The 21,042-nt window shown below is 40.1% G+C and overlaps 2 protein-coding genes across 4 annotated transcripts in view; one reads left to right on the forward strand and one right to left on the reverse strand.

Annotated features, from left to right (window-relative positions):
• Nucleotides 1-13,322, forward strand: part of LOC123967974 (ankyrin repeat and IBR domain-containing protein 1-like) — a 44,736-nt gene extending 31,414 nt beyond the window's left edge. For all 3 annotated transcript variants that reach the window (XM_046044407.1, XM_046044408.1, XM_046044409.1), the window contains exons 13-20: nucleotides 1,153-1,239; nucleotides 1,564-1,630; nucleotides 3,220-3,365; nucleotides 3,960-4,138; nucleotides 4,303-4,354; nucleotides 8,831-8,942; nucleotides 9,479-9,522; nucleotides 10,007-13,322. In XM_046044407.1, the coding sequence (XP_045900363.1) occupies nucleotides 1,153-1,239; nucleotides 1,564-1,630; nucleotides 3,220-3,365; nucleotides 3,960-4,138; nucleotides 4,303-4,354; nucleotides 8,831-8,942; nucleotides 9,479-9,522; nucleotides 10,007-10,921 (1,602 nt within the window). In that variant the 3' untranslated portion in view covers nucleotides 10,922-13,322. The remainder of the gene's footprint in view (nucleotides 1-1,152; nucleotides 1,240-1,563; nucleotides 1,631-3,219; nucleotides 3,366-3,959; nucleotides 4,139-4,302; nucleotides 4,355-8,830; nucleotides 8,943-9,478; nucleotides 9,523-10,006) is intronic.
• A 469-nt stretch (nucleotides 13,323-13,791) lies between these two features.
• Nucleotides 13,792-20,321, reverse strand: zgc:110410 (uncharacterized protein LOC553618 homolog). Its single transcript, XM_046045875.1, has 10 exons — nucleotides 20,217-20,321; nucleotides 19,806-19,965; nucleotides 19,355-19,433; nucleotides 18,842-18,895; nucleotides 18,470-18,560; nucleotides 18,295-18,332; nucleotides 17,555-17,642; nucleotides 15,308-15,397; nucleotides 14,599-14,646; nucleotides 13,792-14,043 (listed from the first exon to the last, which is right to left on the reverse strand). Exons 1-10 carry the CDS (start codon nucleotides 20,319-20,321, stop codon nucleotides 13,891-13,893), a joined length of 906 nt encoding a protein of 301 aa, XP_045901831.1. The 3' UTR covers nucleotides 13,792-13,890.
• Nucleotides 20,322-21,042: the final 721 nt, after the last annotated feature.

Raw genomic sequence — 21,042 nt, forward strand, 5'->3', positions numbered from 1 at the left:
CAATATTTTGCAGTTTTAGCCCATTTAACTGTTAACCTTTCTCAAATGTGACTTATGTGACCAGACAGAGCTGAGTGGTGGCAGCTGGTAGTGGGGTATATTTTAGTTGTGAATGTTGTAACATTGTCAGACTCAAAATGGACAGTTTAAAAAGAACAAAGCTCACAATCGATGCAGCAGAACCAGAAAAATTGTATATTTTATTCCTTGCATTCTTCTGCTGTTTCAAAACTTGGTACCTACATTCCCCACAATGCAACTCGATCACTGACAGTTCAGTCACCGATTTTGGGTGTGTTATGATAGTAGTTGGTAATGTAGCCTTGAGCAGCTAGCCTCAAGTAGAGATGAGGGTCACACTACCAAGGTCTGGTATGCCCACTTCTTTCTAACTCCACACCCCCAAAAGTTTTCCATTTTCAAACCTGTAGTTTTTTAACCGCAGCCAACACTAACTCAAGTGACTTTTCAGCCACAAAAGGATTTATAAACTTTTTTCACAATGCAGTAATAATATCCAAGACCTGTAGACTGTTAGGTGTAAAATTGTGTGAAGTTCCCCTTTAAAGACTTTTATTTCCACTTCAGGATTTTTATAAATTGTTTATACAATTGATAAATACATTCTGCCCCATCACTCAATAAATTAAATCTGGCAGGTGCATCAGCGGTAATCTCCCCAGCCGTCGATAATCACTTTCCTTGTCAATCAGCCCAACCCGCAAACTCTCTCATTATCTTTCACATTTAAAGGTGCAAAAGTATGTTGATCCAAACTTAGACACAGACATTATGCAAACAGTCAAGACCTGTACTGTTTGTGTGCGTACACACTCTTTACAGGAAAGCACTTGAGTCTATAGAGCTTACATAAGTAAGATGTAAAGCGCACAAATGTGCACACACAAATAAACTATATCTAGAGTAGACTCTTGACCATGGAGCCATCCATAATCAGTTCCGCCTACCTTTATCAAAGGTGAAAATAAGTTGTTTTTCTGTCTTCACTTGCATTCGTCCCAATCACAAGTTCACCTGTGGTCACTTACTTTGACTGCTCTCAACCAGAGTTCCTACACGTTGCCCTGTGAGGGGTAGCAACATGCTTAGGAGGTTCTTGACTGCGACTGGTGTTTCCTCACTGTTTTGCAGGCCGAGAAGAAGCACAAGAGCTTTCAGGAACTCGACCGTTTTATGCACTACTACACGCGCTTCAAGAACCATGAGCACAGCTATCAGGTAAACAGGCCGGGCTTCGCATGATTGCTTTGCGCAGTGTATATAGCCATCTAATGCAACATACTATACAATGATGAAAGTATGGCATTTCTGTATTCTGTACAGCTAAAATATTACTGGATACTATCCTGCTATTTTGGAGATTGGGAATTGTGGCGGCAGCAATAATCAGACATCACAATGCCTTCATTAAAGAAGTCAGCTTTCACCTTTTGTGAATTTATTTAGCCTCATTCATACATAGATTCCTGTTGTTTGGTCGGGCAGTGTTCTCAAGACGTTTTTAACAATAAAACCTAACAGCGTCTGTCTTCTTCACAATAGCTCGAGCAGCGCCTGTTAAAAACAGCCAAAGAGAAGATGGAGCAGCTCAGCCGAGCCCTGAGTGGAAGTGAGTGTGCAGTCACAACACTGTCAATCTTTATTACACATTGAGACACATCTTAATGTAGTCCTCTGATGCGGAGCTTTTGGAAGTAGCCAGCAGGGATTTAAAAAAGCACAAAGGTGTTTTAATAATGTATTAACATTGGGTATAGTTATTCAGCAGGCATGTCTAAGTCATGCGAAAGCTGTGCTTTGTGAAAAAGCTTTGTCTAGAGCCCTTCGGCTGCTTCTGCACAGGCAATTACAACCTGTTTGGCATAGCAAGTTTTGATCTGATAGACAACACTGTGGTTGTGGATTTATTAGGGGTCCAAGCCCAAGTGGGCTGGGAACCTGCGAATGCAAGGCATCGCGGTTCCCAGTACGTTAGGATTTTTATTTTTTTCTTCCGTACATAAAACTGATACTGCAGCCTAGACGGTAACTGCGAGGGACGTGAAACTCACAGGGTAGGTTCACAGCCCAAAAAATCACAGGGCAAAAAATCGCACACTTCTACCTCTAGGGGGCGCTATAAGCAAGGTCAACGCGTTTTCGCTTGGATCTCCCGCTCAGGAAGGCGCATATCAAAAACCGTACATCCACACGTTCGGGGGATTGAGCTGAATCTTGTGCCCATTTCCGCCTAAACTTTTTTTCGCTACATTGCGAAAACTGAAAAACCTATTTTAATTAACTCCCACAACATTAACACATTCATAAAGCAGATTTCTACATGTTTGGGGGATGCTGCCGATTCCTATGGTAAAGGACACGCCTCTGTGCGATGACATTTCATTTCGCTAAATCGCGAAAACTGGAAAACATATTTTAATTAACTCCTCCGAAGCCGCAAGTCTGATCGCCACGAAACTTGGCACAGACGATCTCTGGACCGAGCCGGTAAAAGTTTGTAGAGGGAATCTTGATCCACCAAAAAATGTCCCAATTACAAGCTAACAAATGTTTATGCAAACGCTAAAACAGGATGTCATGGTAGATTTTACGTTTTCAACGGCCGATCTACACCAAACTCGGGGTCTTTATCTGGCACGAACTCCCGAGTGGCTGTGTGAAATTTGGTGTCAATCGGCCTCTAGGTGGCGCCATTAATTGGAACTCAAATAACACTCCCATAGACATACATTAATTTCAGATCTCCATAAACGCAAGCCCCTTTCATTTATAACTATGGTCGTTTATTCTCCACGGGCCCGCCCGGCCCGACTTTCACGCCCTCCGTGGGGCCAGGGTTTGCGGCTTGCGCCGGGAGGCTTGGACGCCGCTTACAACTGCTGGCAGTTCTAGTTTATATTGTATTCAAAAGAGTGGATCACAATTTGAACATGATGCTCACCTTGGACCCAAATGTTAAAAGGAGATTTTAAGTTGAGAATTTACCAAAAGCCAGCGAAATCCCTTGCCGTCCCCCTACCTTTAAGCCATTAATTTAGAAGAACAGCATGTACAGTGCATTTAGTACAATCGAGCTGTTCTTTCTCATAATTTTGTGCTGATCCGCTTAGCTGTTTCAGTAATTTAAGCCGGAATATTCTACAAAAGTAAAGCAGATCCTCATTTTGTTATCTGACTCTCTCTCCTTCTCTTTCCCAGGGGAAGGAGGACCACCTGACACTACATTCATTGAAGATGCGGTCCTGGAACTACTAAAGACTCGCCGCATCCTCAAGTGCTCTTATCCTTATGGGTTTTTTTTGGAGCCCAAAAGCACAAAGAAAGAGATCTACGAGCTTATGCAGGTTTCAGTCATACTTATTGAGTAAAAAGAAAAATGTTCACAGGAGCTAGTCTTATATGGGCCATTATAGATGTGGGAATAAAGCTTTCTATCTCACGATCTTCATAATTTGCCCCTGTTGTACCTGCACATCTCAGCTTTTAGTCAAAGATCCATAGTTATATAATTAATGATTTAGCTGGTAAAGATAAGGAATGTAATTTTAGTTGTGGTGAAAGAAAATAGTGTAAAATGAAGTTGCAAGGCTCTCATGAGTCTGACAATTTATTAAAGGCTTGAAAAATGTATATATTTTTCAAGTGAGGAAGAGACGGAGAGATTCTGTCAGTATAAGTTGTAGAGTATAATTGCTGAAATCTTTATATTCATCTCAAAATTTCTATATTTTTCAAGTAGATACGTACACAGTACCCCTACAAAAGGTTCGCTTGTCGGACTACTTCTAAAGTCACTTTGTCCTTGAACATCCCAGTTTGTGAACAGATTCTTTTAGGAGACAAAGTTAAAGCTGAAATTGTGTATTCATGCTTTAAATATCGCTCATAGTTTCCAAAAAAAAAACAACAACCTCCCAGCCAGTTTTTTCTGTCCTCAGACTGACTTGGAGATGGTGACTGAGGACCTAGCACAAAAGGTTAACCGGCCTTATCTGCGGACGCCACGCCACAAGATCATCCGTGCGGCGTGTCTGGTACAGCAGAAGAGGCAGGAGTTCCTGGCCTCTGTAGCCAGGGGAGTGGCCCCAAATGACTCTCCAGATGCCCCCCGGCGCAGGTAACATATAGACATGCAGCTCACTAAATGTGTCAATGTAATCTTTACAATGAAAAACGGTCCTTTAATATAATAGAACTATAGTTTGAGATGAATATAGAAATTTCAGCAATTATACTCTCTACTATACTGACAGAATCTCTTCGTCTCTTCCTCACTTGCAGTTTTGCTGGCGGAACCTGGGACTGGGAATATTTAGGCTTTGCATCACCTGAGGTAACACCACAAGTTATTTTTCTGTGAAGGCTTGTTAGTTAAAATGTTAGCCGTGCTTTTGGAACTGCACATTTTTGACACTTTGTATTATTAGCCTGGCACACACAGATTTAGACTCAAATGCATATTTTTATATTTGGGATCTTACATTTCTGATCACTGAACAGATTAGAGGTGCCCTGTTGTGCCTAAAATAATCACATTTGTATTACTAGATATTTAGATACATTCTTTAATCATCATTCCATATGATTTTTCAGAAAACTAAAATGTTTCTGATTGTGATTTAATTGCACTTTGAATTGATGAATTGAAGTGACAGAAAACCAATAGTATACTGTAAATAAACACCAATTGTAAAAATCTAATCAGTTTAAATCAAATGAAGACTTTCTCTATAGAGATTTGTGCCTACATTAGATGCACTTTGATTACACTCTCACCAGCAGTCACCCACATTTGAGGCTGAAAGTGGTTAATCAGTGTGCTCGACACAGATACCTTTATCTGTAAGTAGGGAGCGCTTGATTTGATGCAGTAATGCACTTCCGTTAATATCACAGCTAATCAGGTTTAATTTATTGCAGAAACATAAATCATGATTATTGTATAATTAAATTATGCAGCCCTACATGATACCCTTTTTCTTTGTAAAGTTGGTATGTATCTAAATCTTTTTAATATTGCTGTAATTTGACTTGGATGTGTAACAGCACTGACAAACCATGATGACCCAGAGATCACCATGTTATTCAACACGCTGGAGCAAGCCAGATGGTTCAGTGTTCCCCTGTGCACCCAGTTGGAATGATTAAAAGCACAGTACTCTGGCAAACACCTAAGCAGGTTGCTCCCGATCATTGCGCATTAGCAACAGGCGTTTGTAGTTAACTTCTGCACTCATAAAACTGTCGGCCACATAATGGTTTGATTATTGACCTGCCTCCTTTTTTTCTGCGGAGCTTGATGCATGCGCACAGTAGGTGTGGTGGTGAGCAAGTCGATATACTGTAGTATACTGTGCTGTCCATTATTGTTTAGTTTTTGTTTAGTTTCTAGACTGCGACAGATTTTAAACAAAGGCTTTTCCTCTGGAAACACATTCAATCAGCTCAACAACTCCCTCACTTTTTAGGCTCCTTTTGAAGTGTTAAAAACACAACAAAAAATGCAAGTCTTATAACAGACCTAAGCCTCAGATTATTGTGCACAGAACACACATAAACAAAGTGGGTACTTCCTATTGGCAGGAAAACAAATGACAGGATCAATCTTGTCTGCCAGTTTGATAAATTAATTTTGCAAATCCTTATCCTCTGCCTGCTCAGCACCATGCAGTGAGGCATGGGCAAAGCTTTGTAAAGCTTTTCTTTACTTTAGGTCTACCAAATATATTACATGTATACATATTTTTTTTTATCCAAACCTGGGCCCAGTGTGTTAATTTAGCTTTCTTTTTTTGCTTCCAGACTAAAAGCAGCATGCTACCAAGTTAGCAAACATAACTTAGTAGCTTTTCTGCAAAAGAAAGGACTCATGCCAAGGATGTCAATACGTAGTACATAAATTGTTGTTTTAAAACGCAGACCTTTTGCAATGTTTGCACATCTCAACCAGACTAAGAAATTTGAAAACGCACTCACATCTTGCCAAATCTTCTGCAGCTGCAGAGTAGACATTCTGCTTCCTTTTTACATCGCCATGCACATGCCCAATGTACATGAATGGCCACTTGATGTGCATTTTTGTTTCGTTTCATTGTTTTAATTAAGATGGAGATCAATTTGGAGATGCAGCTAAAACGCAGGTGTGGACGGCGTTCGTTTTAAAACTTTTGTTTTGTGGATGTAGCCTGAGGATGAGTTCCTGTGTTTTTTTTAAATTTAGCATTCTGCTTATCATAAAATGTGAAATTATCTTGTATGAAGTACAAGGTAAATTAGTTTTTTATATGATCCAGGCAGATTTGCTGTTTGTAGCCTCATGACATGATTATTAAAGATTATCTGCCTTTTTAAACAGGATTTTGACATCACCCCTCTCTGCTGTTCCACATGAGAAATAAGTGGAAGTTTATTTTTGCCATACTGTTAATTGGAAGGAAGCCTTTGCTGACTATCATCTGTCAGACTTTAATGTGTATTTATTTGTTTACTGCACTGTGCTATAACGCTGTTGATCCTTCAAACAAATGTAGTATACAAGCCACAAGAAAAGATTTAATTAAGCTATGTGCATGCTACAAAGATGTGGCTTACCTTCAAAAGAACAAATTATCAATGTAAAACTCAGGCGAGACACTCGCCTCCACCTCCTTTTCTCCAACAGGATTTAAATAACAAACAAGCAAGCCTGTCGTTTTCAACCACGCATATCTGTGAGGAAGTTTACAGTAAAAGTTGCTACCAGATACTGAACACCAAGCCATTCTTATAAAAAAGGCTAATTAAGAGCCTCTTTCTCTCAGCGGCAGTAGGTAATGGGAACACCATAGTGATAATCAAAGCCTGATGACACTGCCCCACAGGCACAGCTACAGATGGTCCGTTCCATGGTTCTTACAATGCCTGCAGATTCCTTCATAGTGGGCTATTTTTAGAGCGCTTGAAACATGAAAGACAGAGTTTGGGTGACAGGATTTTTGATTATATGAATCAATGAATTATATGAATGACTTTTGCAAATATATGAAATTACTGAATGGAGAATGCAGTTGATTATTTCCCGAGGTCTTGATATGCAGAAATGCAAATTTGGTATGGGCGATGTCTCTGAAATTGGCATGGGGGAGGGGAGTTCAGTATGTGTAACCTTTTCATGCTGGTCTACAACCAAAGTATAGAGAAGCCATGCTAGCTTACGAACTGTAGGTTGGCAGTGGCATTGAAATTTACATTCAGTTTGCAATTGACCACTACAAGTACCATCTGATTGAAGCAGAACCCCAAGTTTAACAAAGATGACGCAAGACTATATATGAAGCATATACTGGGTACAGTATATACCTCATTCAAAATTTAGTTTAATTGTAAACATTGGATGTCCGTAAATCAGTCATTGTTATCAGCATCGTTGAATTTTTACAAGTAACCATCACACACACATGCGTCATGTCATTAAAAACAACACTACACTGTGTAAATTTAATTTGTGTGAAAATAGTCTGTGTTAATTGACTTTACGTAATTTAAACTCTCCTGAGCAACAACGTGCCCAACGTGGGATGGGACAGGAATGAAAATACATTCCTGTGTCACCCTCTAGTCTCTCTAACTCCAATGCAGAGAACATATAGTATTGTACAGTAAGACTGCTTTCAGGCTAGTTAATTATTGGGTGTTACATTATTTTGTGCCCTTTTTCATGAACCTGGACCAAATATTGATTTTGACTAGTGTTTTTAAAACTTGTGAAGTAGTAAATACATATTTTATTTACATTACTTTTAATTATAATTATTATTTTCATGTTTGATACAGTATTCTGCTTGCTTTTTTAGATTAGTCCACACGTGTAGTATTTTCAAACATCTAGGGCTCATATATAAAAATGTTCTTTGTCTTATAATTTCTGACAGTGTGCTTATGTTCTATTCATAACCATCCTTGCATACGCAGGTTCTAAGAAGCCCATTCTTAACTTCTACAGATCTATAAATCTCAAATTATCATAAAATTGACAGCATCTGCGTTATAATCAGTGATTTACTCTTTTATAATGCTAGCACAAATGAGGGTTTTGTTAGAAATAGCCATAGGCCAAAAGAGAAAAGCTAACTTTTTGGAAGACAAGCTCACGCCAGGCAATGCATATTATTCAGCGGATTAAATAGAGGGTCGACTCCTTTATATTATAATATTATTATATGATATTTCCTATCACATTGTTCATGAAGTTAATGCGTAAAGTTCACAACGTCTTTGGACGCATACATGTCCCAAACTGTAACACCTGTCCATAAGCAGCAGGATCACTTACGTCAAGTCTAGACTTTGCTTAGAGATGAGATCATTTCCACGTGAAAGCAAGATTTTATTAATAACTACTTATACATGGTTTTCTGCGTAAGTCATGCTTAAGATCAAAATTGGTATTAACTCTGTTTTGTACATGAGGCTGAATTTCAAACTAATGATTGAAGGCTTGGTCTTGAGATGAAAGGGTTTGAATCAAGCGCTGATCTATCCAGGAACAGAAGACCCGGACCACATTGAAAGTCCACAAATTAAACAATTAAATGTTTCCTACAAAAAACTATTACATGAATCAAGGAAACTGAAAAACTGTACCTCCAGATCAGCCCTACAGCCTAACTTTTTTTTTTTTCTCTGGCGAGAAAGCGATATGATGAAGTTGAGGACATTATGACTGGATACACTGCAGGATTTGAGCATTTGTTGAAATTAAGCAATAGAATTTAAACTTGGTATTTATTGTTGATGTGGGTTTTTTTTGTGTGTGTGTGGTTGTTTTAAGGAGTACGCAGAGTTCCAGTACAGAAGGAGACATAGGCAGCGGAGGCGAGGCGACATGTCCAGCCTTCGTAGCAACACACCCGACCCTGATGACCTCAGCGACAGTATTTTAGGTACAGCAGTGGACGCACTGTATTCTCCCTCAACTGCATCAGTCAAGCTGTATACTGCCAAAGTTTTTCTAATCTACAACAATGCATATACATTATACATTAATTTAAACTACATTGATCCCGTCATCCTCCCTAACTTTTTGACCCACTGATTTGTCATAAGGGTACTGGGCCAAACTTTGGAATATCGCAACTGCTCAAATTAAACATGCCAATATTTCTAATTCATCAGTCTTGTTCATCACAGTGCTGCTTTGTTTTTGGCTGTGTGGATGAAAGATGGACAGATTCTGCAGGTTTGAAGCCAGCTAAAAGGTTCCCTTGTGCCAAGAAGGAATAATTGATTTCAGAAGATACTGAATTAGTGAATATCCTGGGAAAACGCTGAAGGCATACACTGTCGTGCTATTACTTGATCATCATTTTGCAGTTTTCACTAAAATGAAGATGACTTTCCTAAAAGTGGTAATTATCAGCGTTTAATTGCAATCCAAGTGCTGCTCTAAAGATTCAGTCTAATGTCTTTTTCTCCAAAGACACACAGGACGGTGGAGGTGGACGTAGACAAGGTCATCTGATGGTGAGTAACCATTTTCAGCCTGTGAGACTTAATCTAAAAAGTACAAAATTAATCTTGCTGAATTGATTTCTGTAGTTTTTTATTCTCTTATAGTCACTGTGGCTTGATAATGCTGCGATAAAAAGCTGGTTTTCTTAAAAGGTCTAATGCACTTCTACTTACTGTAAGTTTGTACACTGTTAAATTATACAAAAGATAAAAGATTGAACCCAGAGGGAAAATTTCGGGGGAATAAGACTAAACAATCCAACTGACTGATGTTTTCTAGTTGTAGTCTAAGTGTAAAAAAGGACTACAGGAAAAAATTTTGATGATTCTTACAGTCTTACCTTTGGTGTCATCTGCAGCTCGAACCTGCTACTTCTTTTACTTGTCTTGCCAATAGGTGGTGCAGGTTGGACTTGGAAACTGCTGGTGGTCTGTGACTGGATGACACTTGTTTGGCCTTCATCACTAACACTGTATATCCTGTATTTTCTTGCAGGGTCTAGGTTCTTTGGATGACGATGACCCTAACATTCTACTGGCCATTCAGCTGTCACTCCAGGACTCAGGGATGTTAGGGAGCGGGTCCAATCATGACGTCCTTGCCAATGAAGCCTCACTAGGCGCAATCGGCACGTCCCTGCCTTCTAGGCTTGAACAGAGTGCTCCTGGTGTAGGGGTCCTCCCCAGAGCTTCCCTAAGCAGCTCAGAACTGCTGGAGCTGGGCGATAACTTGGCCAGACTTGGCAACATCAACAGCCAGCACTCTGCCACTGCTGTTCCTGCCTCTGCACAGCATGGTGACAGTCTCCACCGGGCATACGGCTCTTCTGTGCCAATACCAGTGGCTCCAGGTGGCAGCAACTCTTCAACAGGCATCTTCTCTTCTTCCAGTGACACGATAGATTCAACCACTTGCGGCAGCCACGATCCATCCTCTTCCTCTACTTTAGCAGCAAATGCTAACCTGCTGGGCAACATCATGGCTTGGTTCCACGATATGAATCCTCAAGGTATCACCCTCGTCCCCTCAACCTCCTCCAACAATGACTCAAGCCTTGGTGCACTGCATGCAGGTGGAGGAGGGTGCCTGCATGATGATGAGAAAGGCGAGGCCGTCCTGCCTGAAACCAGGAAGCCTCAGGAGGGGATGGCAGATGTGGGTTTCACTCAGAGACTGAGTGAGAAGGAGGAGAAGGAGTGTGCTGTCGCAGAGAGGCCGACTGAGTTAGATCTAGTAGGGCTGGACACCATGCCGCTATCTTACGTGGCCACCCTTGACACAAGTGGAGACCGCGCCGAACGGGGAGGCTCAAAGGTCTGCCACGTCGACACGCCACAATGTGACTCTATATCCGACCAGCTGCCCAGCACCAGCTCCTCTGAATGGGAGGAGCAAGTGCACTTGGTATGAAGTGGCTGAGATGGGAGGTGTTTTTTTTGTTTGTTTTTTTTTTTTGGAAAGGCCAAAAACCATTATAGTGTGAAAATTACATAGAGTTAAGGAATATGTGTAGTGGCTATTAGGTGGAATGTATACAGAATGAAGAATGTGTCAGTTTGTACTGGGTTGGAAAGTGGGGGAAGAAGTTTTAGATTCTTAGCCTCAGTCTGGCATTGCAGTCAGATCAGTTTCCTGCGTTTACTGTATTGTCAGACCCCCCAAAAACAGCCCTCCTGAAAAGAAAGCACTAACTGAAGGAGATATTACATTTGTTAAAAAACTTTGAAAGATTTACTTCCTAAAATGATTCTGTGCTGATAGAAATATGAATATGTTGCCTTTTCTGAAATCATTTTTAGAGGATATAAGAGACTTTAGCCTAGTGCAAGTATTATCTTTTTTCCACTGGAGTAAAAGCCTACTGTATGTGTCTGAATCAGGTCTGAGGGGGGGTTTTCAACTGTACATATGCACAGATCAATATTTTGTTCCAATATTCAATCTGTGGGATACAGGCTGGGAGGTATTTCTTGCTCTTGTCCAGATCAGCCTACTTTAAAGGTGCCAAACACTGACTAGCAAAAGCACAGTTTGCAGTCACCAAGTGGATTCTTCAAAGCAAATTGTGCCTACTTATTACAATCTCAACAATTCAGCTAAACTTAAAACGTGCAAGTCTCTCTAGCCATATATTTAGATTGCGGCTGAGTGATATTTTCAAAATCTCTCAAAGCTTTAGTGTGCTGTGTAAATCTGTAGTGTAAGACCATAATGGTTGTGTACTTTATTAAGTGAAACATTCACACAAAACTGTTTAGATTCATTATTCAAATGAAAAGTTGGTGGCCTGCTAGAAAACATTTCTAAATTGACTTGGTGATGGTTATTCTCTAAGCCTCAATCCTTACACATTTTCAATGTGAAATGTCTGCTGATCTTCAAAAACAACAAAACAGACGGGCCCAGAGGGGCTGCTCAGTTTCATTTCCAGCTGCATTGTAGCTTGTTTAAATGAATGTTTGAGTACTGCAGCTAAATGTGGCGCGTGACAGACTAAGTAGACAGCGAGTAGTCTTGTTTATACGCTGCGGGAAAGACCAGTGAAAGAGGTAATCAGGCAATCGCATTCAGACTTTGGTGAATTAATTAATCAAGCCCGAGTCACTGTAATTTATCTCTGGGTCCTATTTAAGTGTAATATAAGCAAAGCCTTCTCAGAGCTCTGCAGATGTCCCGGGCTGCAGGGTAATGCATGGAGAATTCATGAATGTGTGTTGCATCTCAAAACACATGGGATATCCATGTCTTTGAAACGATTCTCTACGCCGTTAGAGAGACAGTGCCTTTATGTCAATCACCATTATTTAAATCTTTTTCACACATTTTCCTGAGTGCTAATTACACAGTATATACAGTGTAAACAAAACAGACACCTGTGTCTAATGTGCAAACATGAGATCTTGAGGGGGTTTTTTTCAAAATATTTGTAGCATGAGGCTTTTTGTTGGTTCTAGTAGTTTTATGTTGATGGTTAACACTGAATTTATATGATTTGGTATAATGGGCAACGGTTAATGTCATACTTGTTCCCAAATATTTTGAAAAAAAAAAAGGTTTTATTTCTCATCTTTTTGTGTGGAAGGGCTTCCTGTCCCTTCATTTTGAAACAGTTGGGTTTCTGTGGTTTAAAAACAAAAATCACTGTACTGACTTCGGAATGAGTTGACCTACTGTATGTGTATCATGTATCTTACCTGAAGACACTAAGATGGAGGAAAGTTGCAATATAAAAGTAGGTATTTATTTGAAAAACATTGGTCCATTAAAGAAAATGGATTGTGAATAACCAATATGAAATGAAACAAAACAAATCGATCAGTGATTTACCATTAAGACTTAATTATGTTGTTGTACAAACTAATGTCTGAAGTAAAGTACCTTCTTTTTCCAGCAGACCTGTATAGGCCACATTAAATCTAAAGATAGTGATTGCTTTGACAAGTGTCTTGAAGTTGTAAAACTGTGAGTGCCATATGGTAAGTGGAGCTAACTTTGTTGGACTTGCTTAATATAAGTGGGTTAAACAGAGAAGATAAGATACTGTATTTTGCCCTTTCTTTGTAACAGTATGCTGTGCATGAAATGGGTAGAAGTCTAAATGGAATTTGTACTTCCACCATATTTCACCTCTAATGTCCAGGTGATTTATTTTAAAATGGCATATAACATTTTGTAACTCATTGAGATTTTCTATTGTAAAGCAACTAATCCTTGAAATGCTGTTTGCACTTTCATAGTCTATACTTGATACATTCCCTCTTTATATGAAAAATGTTTGTGTGATGCCAATAAACTATGTGTTGAGTTTTAATGTGTGTTTTCAGTGGTCGCTGAGATGCCTACATTCTGAGCAAACAACATATTTTGGAGAGAAAAAAACAACAGATCACCCGCCTGGTTTCATGGGAGTGTGAAGGCCGACAGGTTCTGTCTTTTAATGGAGTTAGTTTGGTTTCAGGAATCAGTTTTTTCAAAAGCATCTTTAAGCTTCAGGACAAATTGATCTTCTCAACAAGAGTATCATACTACTGTAAATTACTAGTTCAATGGCTGATTTTTTATGCCTCTTTCTGATTGCTTTAAAGTTTCCAAACAAATGCACATGAATTAAAAGTTCTAGGTAGAAATACTTGATAGGACAACTCCAGTAGCACACATTTTGCCCACAGCATAATAACATTAATCCTGACATTTAACAATAAAAACTATCTAAGACACATCACAGACATCTATGTCTATATATAGACATGATAGAGAGTCTTTATAACTAACAGCGTGAATCTTCATTCCATATGAATCTAGATACATGATGCGCCTCAAAATTAGATATTGTATGTCAAAAGAGTTTCTTAAGGGAGGCCATTCATGGAGGTTCAGTTTTAGCGGCAGAGGCCGATGAGCTGCAGGAGGAAGAGGAACAGGGAGACAATGTCCAAATAGAGGTTGAGAGCAGCAAACACGTACTCCTCGGGAGAGACTTCATACCTCCTGTGTTTCCCACCCAGGATAAGCTGGGTATCAAACACCAAGTACTGCAGAGACACAGACAGAGATGAGATGCGTCAACACCATTGACGCGTGGATGCCGCATGTTTGTGTGATGAAAGAGACAGAGCTGGTTACAAGAAACAGTCTGAAAGGAAACATGGACAGTACTTCTTATCTTTGAGAGAGGGGACTGTGCAGATAAATAGCCCATGTAAATAATCGTGTAGTCAGAGTTGAGCAGCTGAAAGTGAGTTGCGACTTGCTGCCTGTTCAGATCTGTGTGCAGTGGCAGTTTGTTCCACCAGCTGACGGAATGGGTCACAACATTTGCTGTTAATGCCAGAGGCACGCAGAGAGGTGGCTGTGAAAATGAAGCCTACTGCTGTTAAGCGGTGCATAATTGAAATTAAAGGGCACGAGGACATCACAGTCTCTCTCTTTACACTAACCACTGTGACACACAATGGAGGCAGACTACTCGGCCTCAAGATCAAATCTTAGATTCACTTGACATTAAGACTTTTTTGATGATGGTTTCTTTCATTTTAAAAGGTCATTTTCAGTCTGATTTCGAGTCGTTAAAGTTTGAATGTACTTACTAAGGAAAAGAGCAAGGTTCCAAGGCAGGCGTATACGATGTAAACATACTGTTGAAAGAATCAGAGACACAGGCATTCAGCAACATAATTGACTTAATTCTGATTTGTGATTATTTCCTCCATAAATGGGGGTAACATGTAGTTAAATAAACCTCCATCTTCAAATGAAATGAAATGAAATGCTTATTTTCGATCTTTGAAAATTGATACTGGGCACTTTCTGCAGACATAATAATTCAGTCTCGTCCTTAAAATCAGCTAAAAAAGTGAGCCTACTTTTATTCCTTTTTCCATTCCAGTTGTTCTGTACGGTAAATATGATGGTAAAGGCTGATAATGGGTGCACATGGGTTTGTTTTCCGTTCTAGTTCATTTGTCGTGTAAAAATGGCAGTTTAAAATCAATGAAAAGCTCATTTCTGTAAATTCCCTCCCTAAGGCTAAAACACTAATGGTACTAGCCGTCACAGTAAACAGCAGTGTACATTTAAATGCATCAGTCTGAGATCAGTGCAACTCCTGAGAGGATTGAGAGTGCACCGTCTCTTCTTTACAGTCAGCTCAGCACACAGGTCAGTGCCAGAACATCCTGGGGATAAAAGCTATGAGGCTGTATGCACTGTCTGCCTCTAACTGCGCACCGCTGTAATTCATTTTAAACCTGTTCTCAGTGCAAACACAGGTGTAAACACAGCAGCTCCTTGATCTACCTGTGATCGCAGGATTGCACAAAGCAATGCAAATGAAAAGAGGGTCCAGGCAAACACCCACAGGCTCCCATTTGCTGCGGTGAAGTCCCACTGGTGCCAGAAAGAGGGGGGAGAAGAGAGAGACACTGAATGTGATGAGCCTCTCAAACAGAAAACTGTAGACAGAACATCTCTCATTTACACTTATCATTGCAATGAAAGGCAGGGCGTTCAAGGTCGTCTGCACTGCAGCTGTGCTGTGAAGCGCCGCAGATTACTAAATGATGAAGACATATTGCGGTAAAGCACACATGAAAATCCTAATGATTCTGGATATAATGATGCTGGATCATTAATCAACAAGGTGCAATGCAGGCACAGAGGAGGGGAGGAGAGGTGGCCTTTTGACCTGCATGCCCTTTTCAGATAGGCAAAAGAAAGATGAGTTACTACAGGAGAATCACTAACATTGATCACCTGAGGAGCTATGAGCTAAACATGCAAGGCAGTCTATATGACTTTAATATCACAGTGAGAGAGACCAAAAAGCTCTGCGCACAGCGTGAGCTGCAGAGCAAGAGGTGCTGGAATCTACAAGATGAATGTGAAGTCATAAAAAAAATAAACCAAAAGTGTTTGTGGCAGTGACCGCTCACTCAGCCCATAAAACTACATCTTTTATAGACTGAGGGTGCAGCCACTTTTTCTATTCATATAGTATTCCCCCTTTATATGCAGGCTTTTTAAACCCGATGCACATGACTTCTTTCTACAGTTCAATAGCGAGCAGAAAGCATTCATTTTCTCAGTATGATCAAGTCATATATTTCCAACAATGAATACCAAAAGTTAAAAAGGTAGACAAAGTTCACTAATCTCAATTCCACCAGTTTATTCAGGCCATGTCAACAAACAAACATGCAAATGTTTCGGCCCAGTGGCCTTCATCAAAGCATGGAGGAAAATGGAAGTCATGTCATTTACATAAAGGAGTATATAAATGACACGACACAACACATGACCTGCTGGACTGAATGATGATTTCAGTTTTCAAATGCTTCCTCTGAACAGATTTCATAATATGGAAACATAAGATTTATATCACCTCAGTTAGAACTGTTCAGTTGTATGGGAGTTACCTGTTTTAAGTCATTGTCATATTGTCAAGAAAAGATGTACATGGTACCATAGGAAGTTAATTACCGTGTGACCCTTCAAGCCAATCACTTGCTAGCTGCAGTAGAAATAGATGTCTGCAGCTCCTTCAGATGCAATAAGTGGCAAAAATGTGTGAAATGCCAAACAGGATTTAGAAGCAATTAAGAATGACTCCAGATGTAATTTGAACTTGGCCTACATACATACAGCATTTCACTTGTCTAATTTTTTGCCCCACTGACTGTATGATTACTTTTCCCCCGAAAATGAGCCATTTATTGAAGTTGCATATCAAATTATCAATGAAGGGATTCTCAAAAGGTCTCCTCACTTGTGCATATTGACAATGCAACTTTTAAATGTCACTTACACAAGAATAAGCTGTTTTATATGAACCAAGTGACATCAGGAAGAAATATTAACACTTTTGAAGCACTAAAGTAGCGCTATCTTGGTGGAGAAACTTCTTCACGGACCACTTTGACGTCTCATGGTGAGAGATCAAGAATGCAAATCTTTGCGTTTTCTTTTATTTAAGCATGTGTGCAAGCCATTGCACAAAAGGCACCAGTAATTACCTTTTAAATTTTAAAATGCTGGAGGAGAATCATGTCTCCCATTGCGCCCCCAAAAGGGCCCTTTTAAAGATTAATCTCAGAGTGTGTTAGCTTTGTTAGACAGTTCATGGTGAAAGGAGACAAACAAAAAAGGAAGACAAGGGATTTGACAAATAACCAAACTGAACTCAAGATTTATGGCAGTAGCCTCAGTCGGCTTGATGACAGCCCAGAGATTTAACTCTGTCCCACCACTGGACATAAGGAATTAACTTGATTGACAAATACACTGATCTTAGCAGTAATCATAGTTTTGCCTGGACAGCAAACCCATCAGCGTTTTAAGCCTTCGCTGGTGACTGCACGTAGCAAACACTGCATGAGAAAAAACCTATCCAACAGCTCAGCTTATCACGTTCCCTCTGACTGCACAGGAAACACAGCTCAGTATATGGACATTTACCACTGAGGGTATAGAAAATGCTGTGCAGTTTATGAAATTTCACCTTTGGCTGCACTGCAAATTGAGTTCAGAGTGTGTGACAGATCTTACCTTTGACTGCATAGCAAACAGAGTCAAGGCGAAGGACACCAGCGCTGTTGCCCCCACAGCCCACAGAACTGCTTCGGCATCAAAGAACCTACAGACACAAATATCACACAGATATGCAGCGGGAAAGGCACCCCATGTTATCATGTCTAACTAGTCAGCAAGCAGAGCACATACACAAACAGCAGGGTTGTGTTCTATTCTAAAAGGGAAACATTACTTTTTTGTAAAAAAAAAAGTGCTATTTTTTCATTTAATAGTCTGTATTATGTGTCTCAACTAGCGTGGTGGCAGGGACCCCCTCTGGACTCGCATTGCATAATGCACCACCTATGTTCATTTCATATCAGTTACAGCTTCAGTTATGGCAATGCCCTATAAATATGATAATTTGAATGTTTTATTGATAGTCAGGCTTCAACTGATGCCTTTTCTGTAACAAGCTGTTGAAAAATAAATGTCTCACAGATGGAAAAGGTAACTTGTGTTTACACAGGCGCTGGTACAGAAAAAAAATGGTTTTGAACTATTTGTGATGCTTTGGTGTTTATCTCCAGCCATAAAAAAAAAAACAGATTCCATATGCTTTTTAATTTGGAAAACCAGCAGTGATAACATCTTATCAGGTGTGATGGCTTCATTGCTGGCATCCAACACGGTATCAGATGTGAATCAAATAGGGTTATTATTGTGTAAATGAGTCAGCATCAGGTGGGGATCCATCCTTGGAAACAAACACTCACACTGCCACAGATCCAAGCATCAGGCCCTCTGCCACAGTCTGAGACAGAGACAGAGAGAGGCAGAGAGGGAGAGAGAGAGACAAATGGAAAGTAAATACATGACAAAAAAACTGTGAAACAGAGCAGGTGTGGTGGGGGTTTAATTTGATGCCTGGCTGGTACTGCATCTACTCACAAACAGGCCCAGGGCAATGAAATTGAGGGGGACTTGACGACGGAGGTTGCCACAGCAGGACAAGGCCACGATGAGCACCATCACCGCCGCCCTATTTCACAGAGAATATAGTGTGTATCGTAAAACAGCAAATAAACAGGCTATAAACAAACAAAAAAAAAAGCACTGTGTGTGTCAATATGTGAATTCACTGGGTGCGTGATTTATGCAAAGTGTAGCTGGCAGTTTCTTGGATTGGGATTCAGTTTGTGATTTACTTTTATCGATTACCATGAGCAACATTTTCATTTAGGTAACTCACCCACAGGAAATCTGTAGGTGCACAAACGTCTAGTGTCTAGACCACCTAACTGAACGTTTTTCATAGCTTACATCATGGTGTAGGAGAACCAGTAGTTGGCCCATGTCCATTTCCTGAGAGCGTCGCTGTTATTCGATAACAAAAAAAAGGGAGAGAGGGAGGGGAGTGTTTAATAGAGAAGTCATTTATTTGGTAGAGGCAGTAGAATGATTTTATTAAATATTAACAGAGGACAGAGCATTGTGCACTGAATAGACTTTATGAAAATAAATTACAGTAGCAGTGTTCTACCACATCCATTATACAAAACATATAAAGCTTTCAGACTATTGCAAGCAAAAATATTATGTGGCAGGAATGCCCTTTTACTCTCTACCATCTTGTGTCACCTCACACATTTGCCATGATTTCGGCAGTGCTGGGTTGCATGCTAGAGTTTATGTGGGGATAACTAGTAGTGCTTGTGCTCCTGTGTGATGTTGGGTGCGCCTACACAGTGACACTAAATGTGGATAGATGGATAGGTGCCCGACATGGTTTCATCTCTTTTTTGGAAGAAATTCCCTTGTGTAAAGGTGCCTCACCAATAAAGAAAAGCACAGATGATCCCGACTGTCACAAGCAGCTGAATCATCAGGGTCAAGTAGACTTTCCTTATGAAACCTGCAGAAAAAGAAAGACACAGACACATAGTGAGTGAAGAAAGATGGAAAGGTAGATGGGCAGGAGAAAGAAAGACAACAACAACTAAAATCTGCCAGAGTGAAGCAGACAGGCAGGTAGGGTGGTTTGTGTCAAAATTGTTCCGTTTTCACCAAACCCACATTTCATCCTCTAATTTAAAATTTGTTTTGTGTGGGAGGTGAAGAGCTGCAGAGATCAGGGAACAATTTTCCATTTCAAATCAATTTCAAGAAAACACTGCAAAGCAAATGAGGGAGTAAATATTGTTGCAGCTCTGACCATGCAAACAAAAACACATTTAGTTTCTCTCACTTTCTGTTCTGCCCATTTCTCCCTTCTTCTAGCCCTTACCTCTTCGCACAGCAGCATCACTGAAGCTGCTATCCTCTAAGCCATAAGAGTAGTCAGGTGGAGCTTCACCATCATGCTGGACGCCTCCAGCTCCGTCAGGATGGACCATGTTGTCATAGGTGCCAGGAGGCGAGACCACTGCAACGTTGCCCTTCCCTACCTGGTTCATCCAAAGCAACAGCAACAGGGGTAGTTCCAAACAACACTTCTACAAAATCCTACTTTTGAACAACATAAAAACCATGGGTAATCAAACGAAGGTTTAATGATGATTGCATGATCAATGGCAGGTAGTGTGTGATTTTTGCTCATGCTGTAGTAATAGTTAGACATTAAATCCAAAAAAGCTCACTATCTCAGTCCCTTTTCTCCTATGAGGCTATTAAACATGTTTCTAATATTGCTACTAACCTGATAGCTCATCCCTGTGTAAGAACTCTGTCCATAATCCTGATGATTGTACGGAGGGGGACGGGGTCCATAACCACCACTGCTGCTGCCATTAGACTGGTCCATTCCACCAAAAGTTTGCTGATCTTTTCATCAATTAAGGCACAAAGCGGACAGAGAAAAACTACTAGACATACAGATAAGGTGATCATGGCAGCAACGTCCGTTTGAACAGCAACAGCGCTTTCGTCAGTGATGGTAAATTGGCAAATAAGGCAATATCAGTGTAAATGGGCAATTACAAAATGACGCATCACACAAACCCATGACTAAGATCTGTGATTATGGCCTTAACCCTCCATTTTAAAAGAGCTGTGGCCAAATAGGTTGTGGTTAATTGATCTCACAGGAAATACAGTTCCCATCAAGAAGGACAAACAGACAGTTAACTCAGGGATTGTATTTTATATATAGTGAGGACATGAGAGTAATGGATTCCCTTTAAGGTCCCTGGTGCTGCAATAATCATTAGAGAAATTAAGTTATAATTAGCTACAATCAGCCACACAACAGTTTCAAATAAACATCAGCACTGAATACAAACCTATCTATGATGTGATCAACAATGTACACTTCCTGTAATATCATTAAATAGTAAAGCCTTTAAACTCAGTGATATACCATCTAAAGCCACATTGACTTCTGACTTCATCTTCCACAAGTCAACTCCCCAAACTAAAACCAGCGACGGACAGGACACAGTGGTGAATGAAACCCTTTCAAAAGTACCCCTCGTGTTTTTCAAGTCCTCAACAAGTGATCAATTGCTGTTTCACTTAGGTATGTT

Source organism: Micropterus dolomieu, linkage group LG03 (genome assembly GCF_021292245.1).
Source record: "Micropterus dolomieu isolate WLL.071019.BEF.003 ecotype Adirondacks linkage group LG03, ASM2129224v1, whole genome shotgun sequence".
Lineage (NCBI taxonomy): Eukaryota > Metazoa > Chordata > Actinopteri > Centrarchiformes > Centrarchidae > Micropterus > Micropterus dolomieu.

What these genes read in the sequence shown, in the direction of transcription:
- zgc:110410 (XM_046045875.1), bottom strand. Translation starts at nt 20,321, where the DNA reads ATGGACCAGTCTAATGGCAGCAGCAGTGGTGGTTATGGACCCCGTCCC. An exon ending in ATCTGTGCTTTTCTTTATTG is followed by an intron (nt 18,896 to 19,354) that starts GTGAGGCACCTT and finishes ATCGAATAACAG; the next exon opens with CGACGCTCTCAGGAAATGGA. An exon ending in GAACCTTGCTCTTTTCCTTA is followed by an intron (nt 14,044 to 14,598) that starts GTAAGTACATTC and finishes GTGTCTCTGCAG; the next exon opens with TACTTGGTGTTTGATACCCA.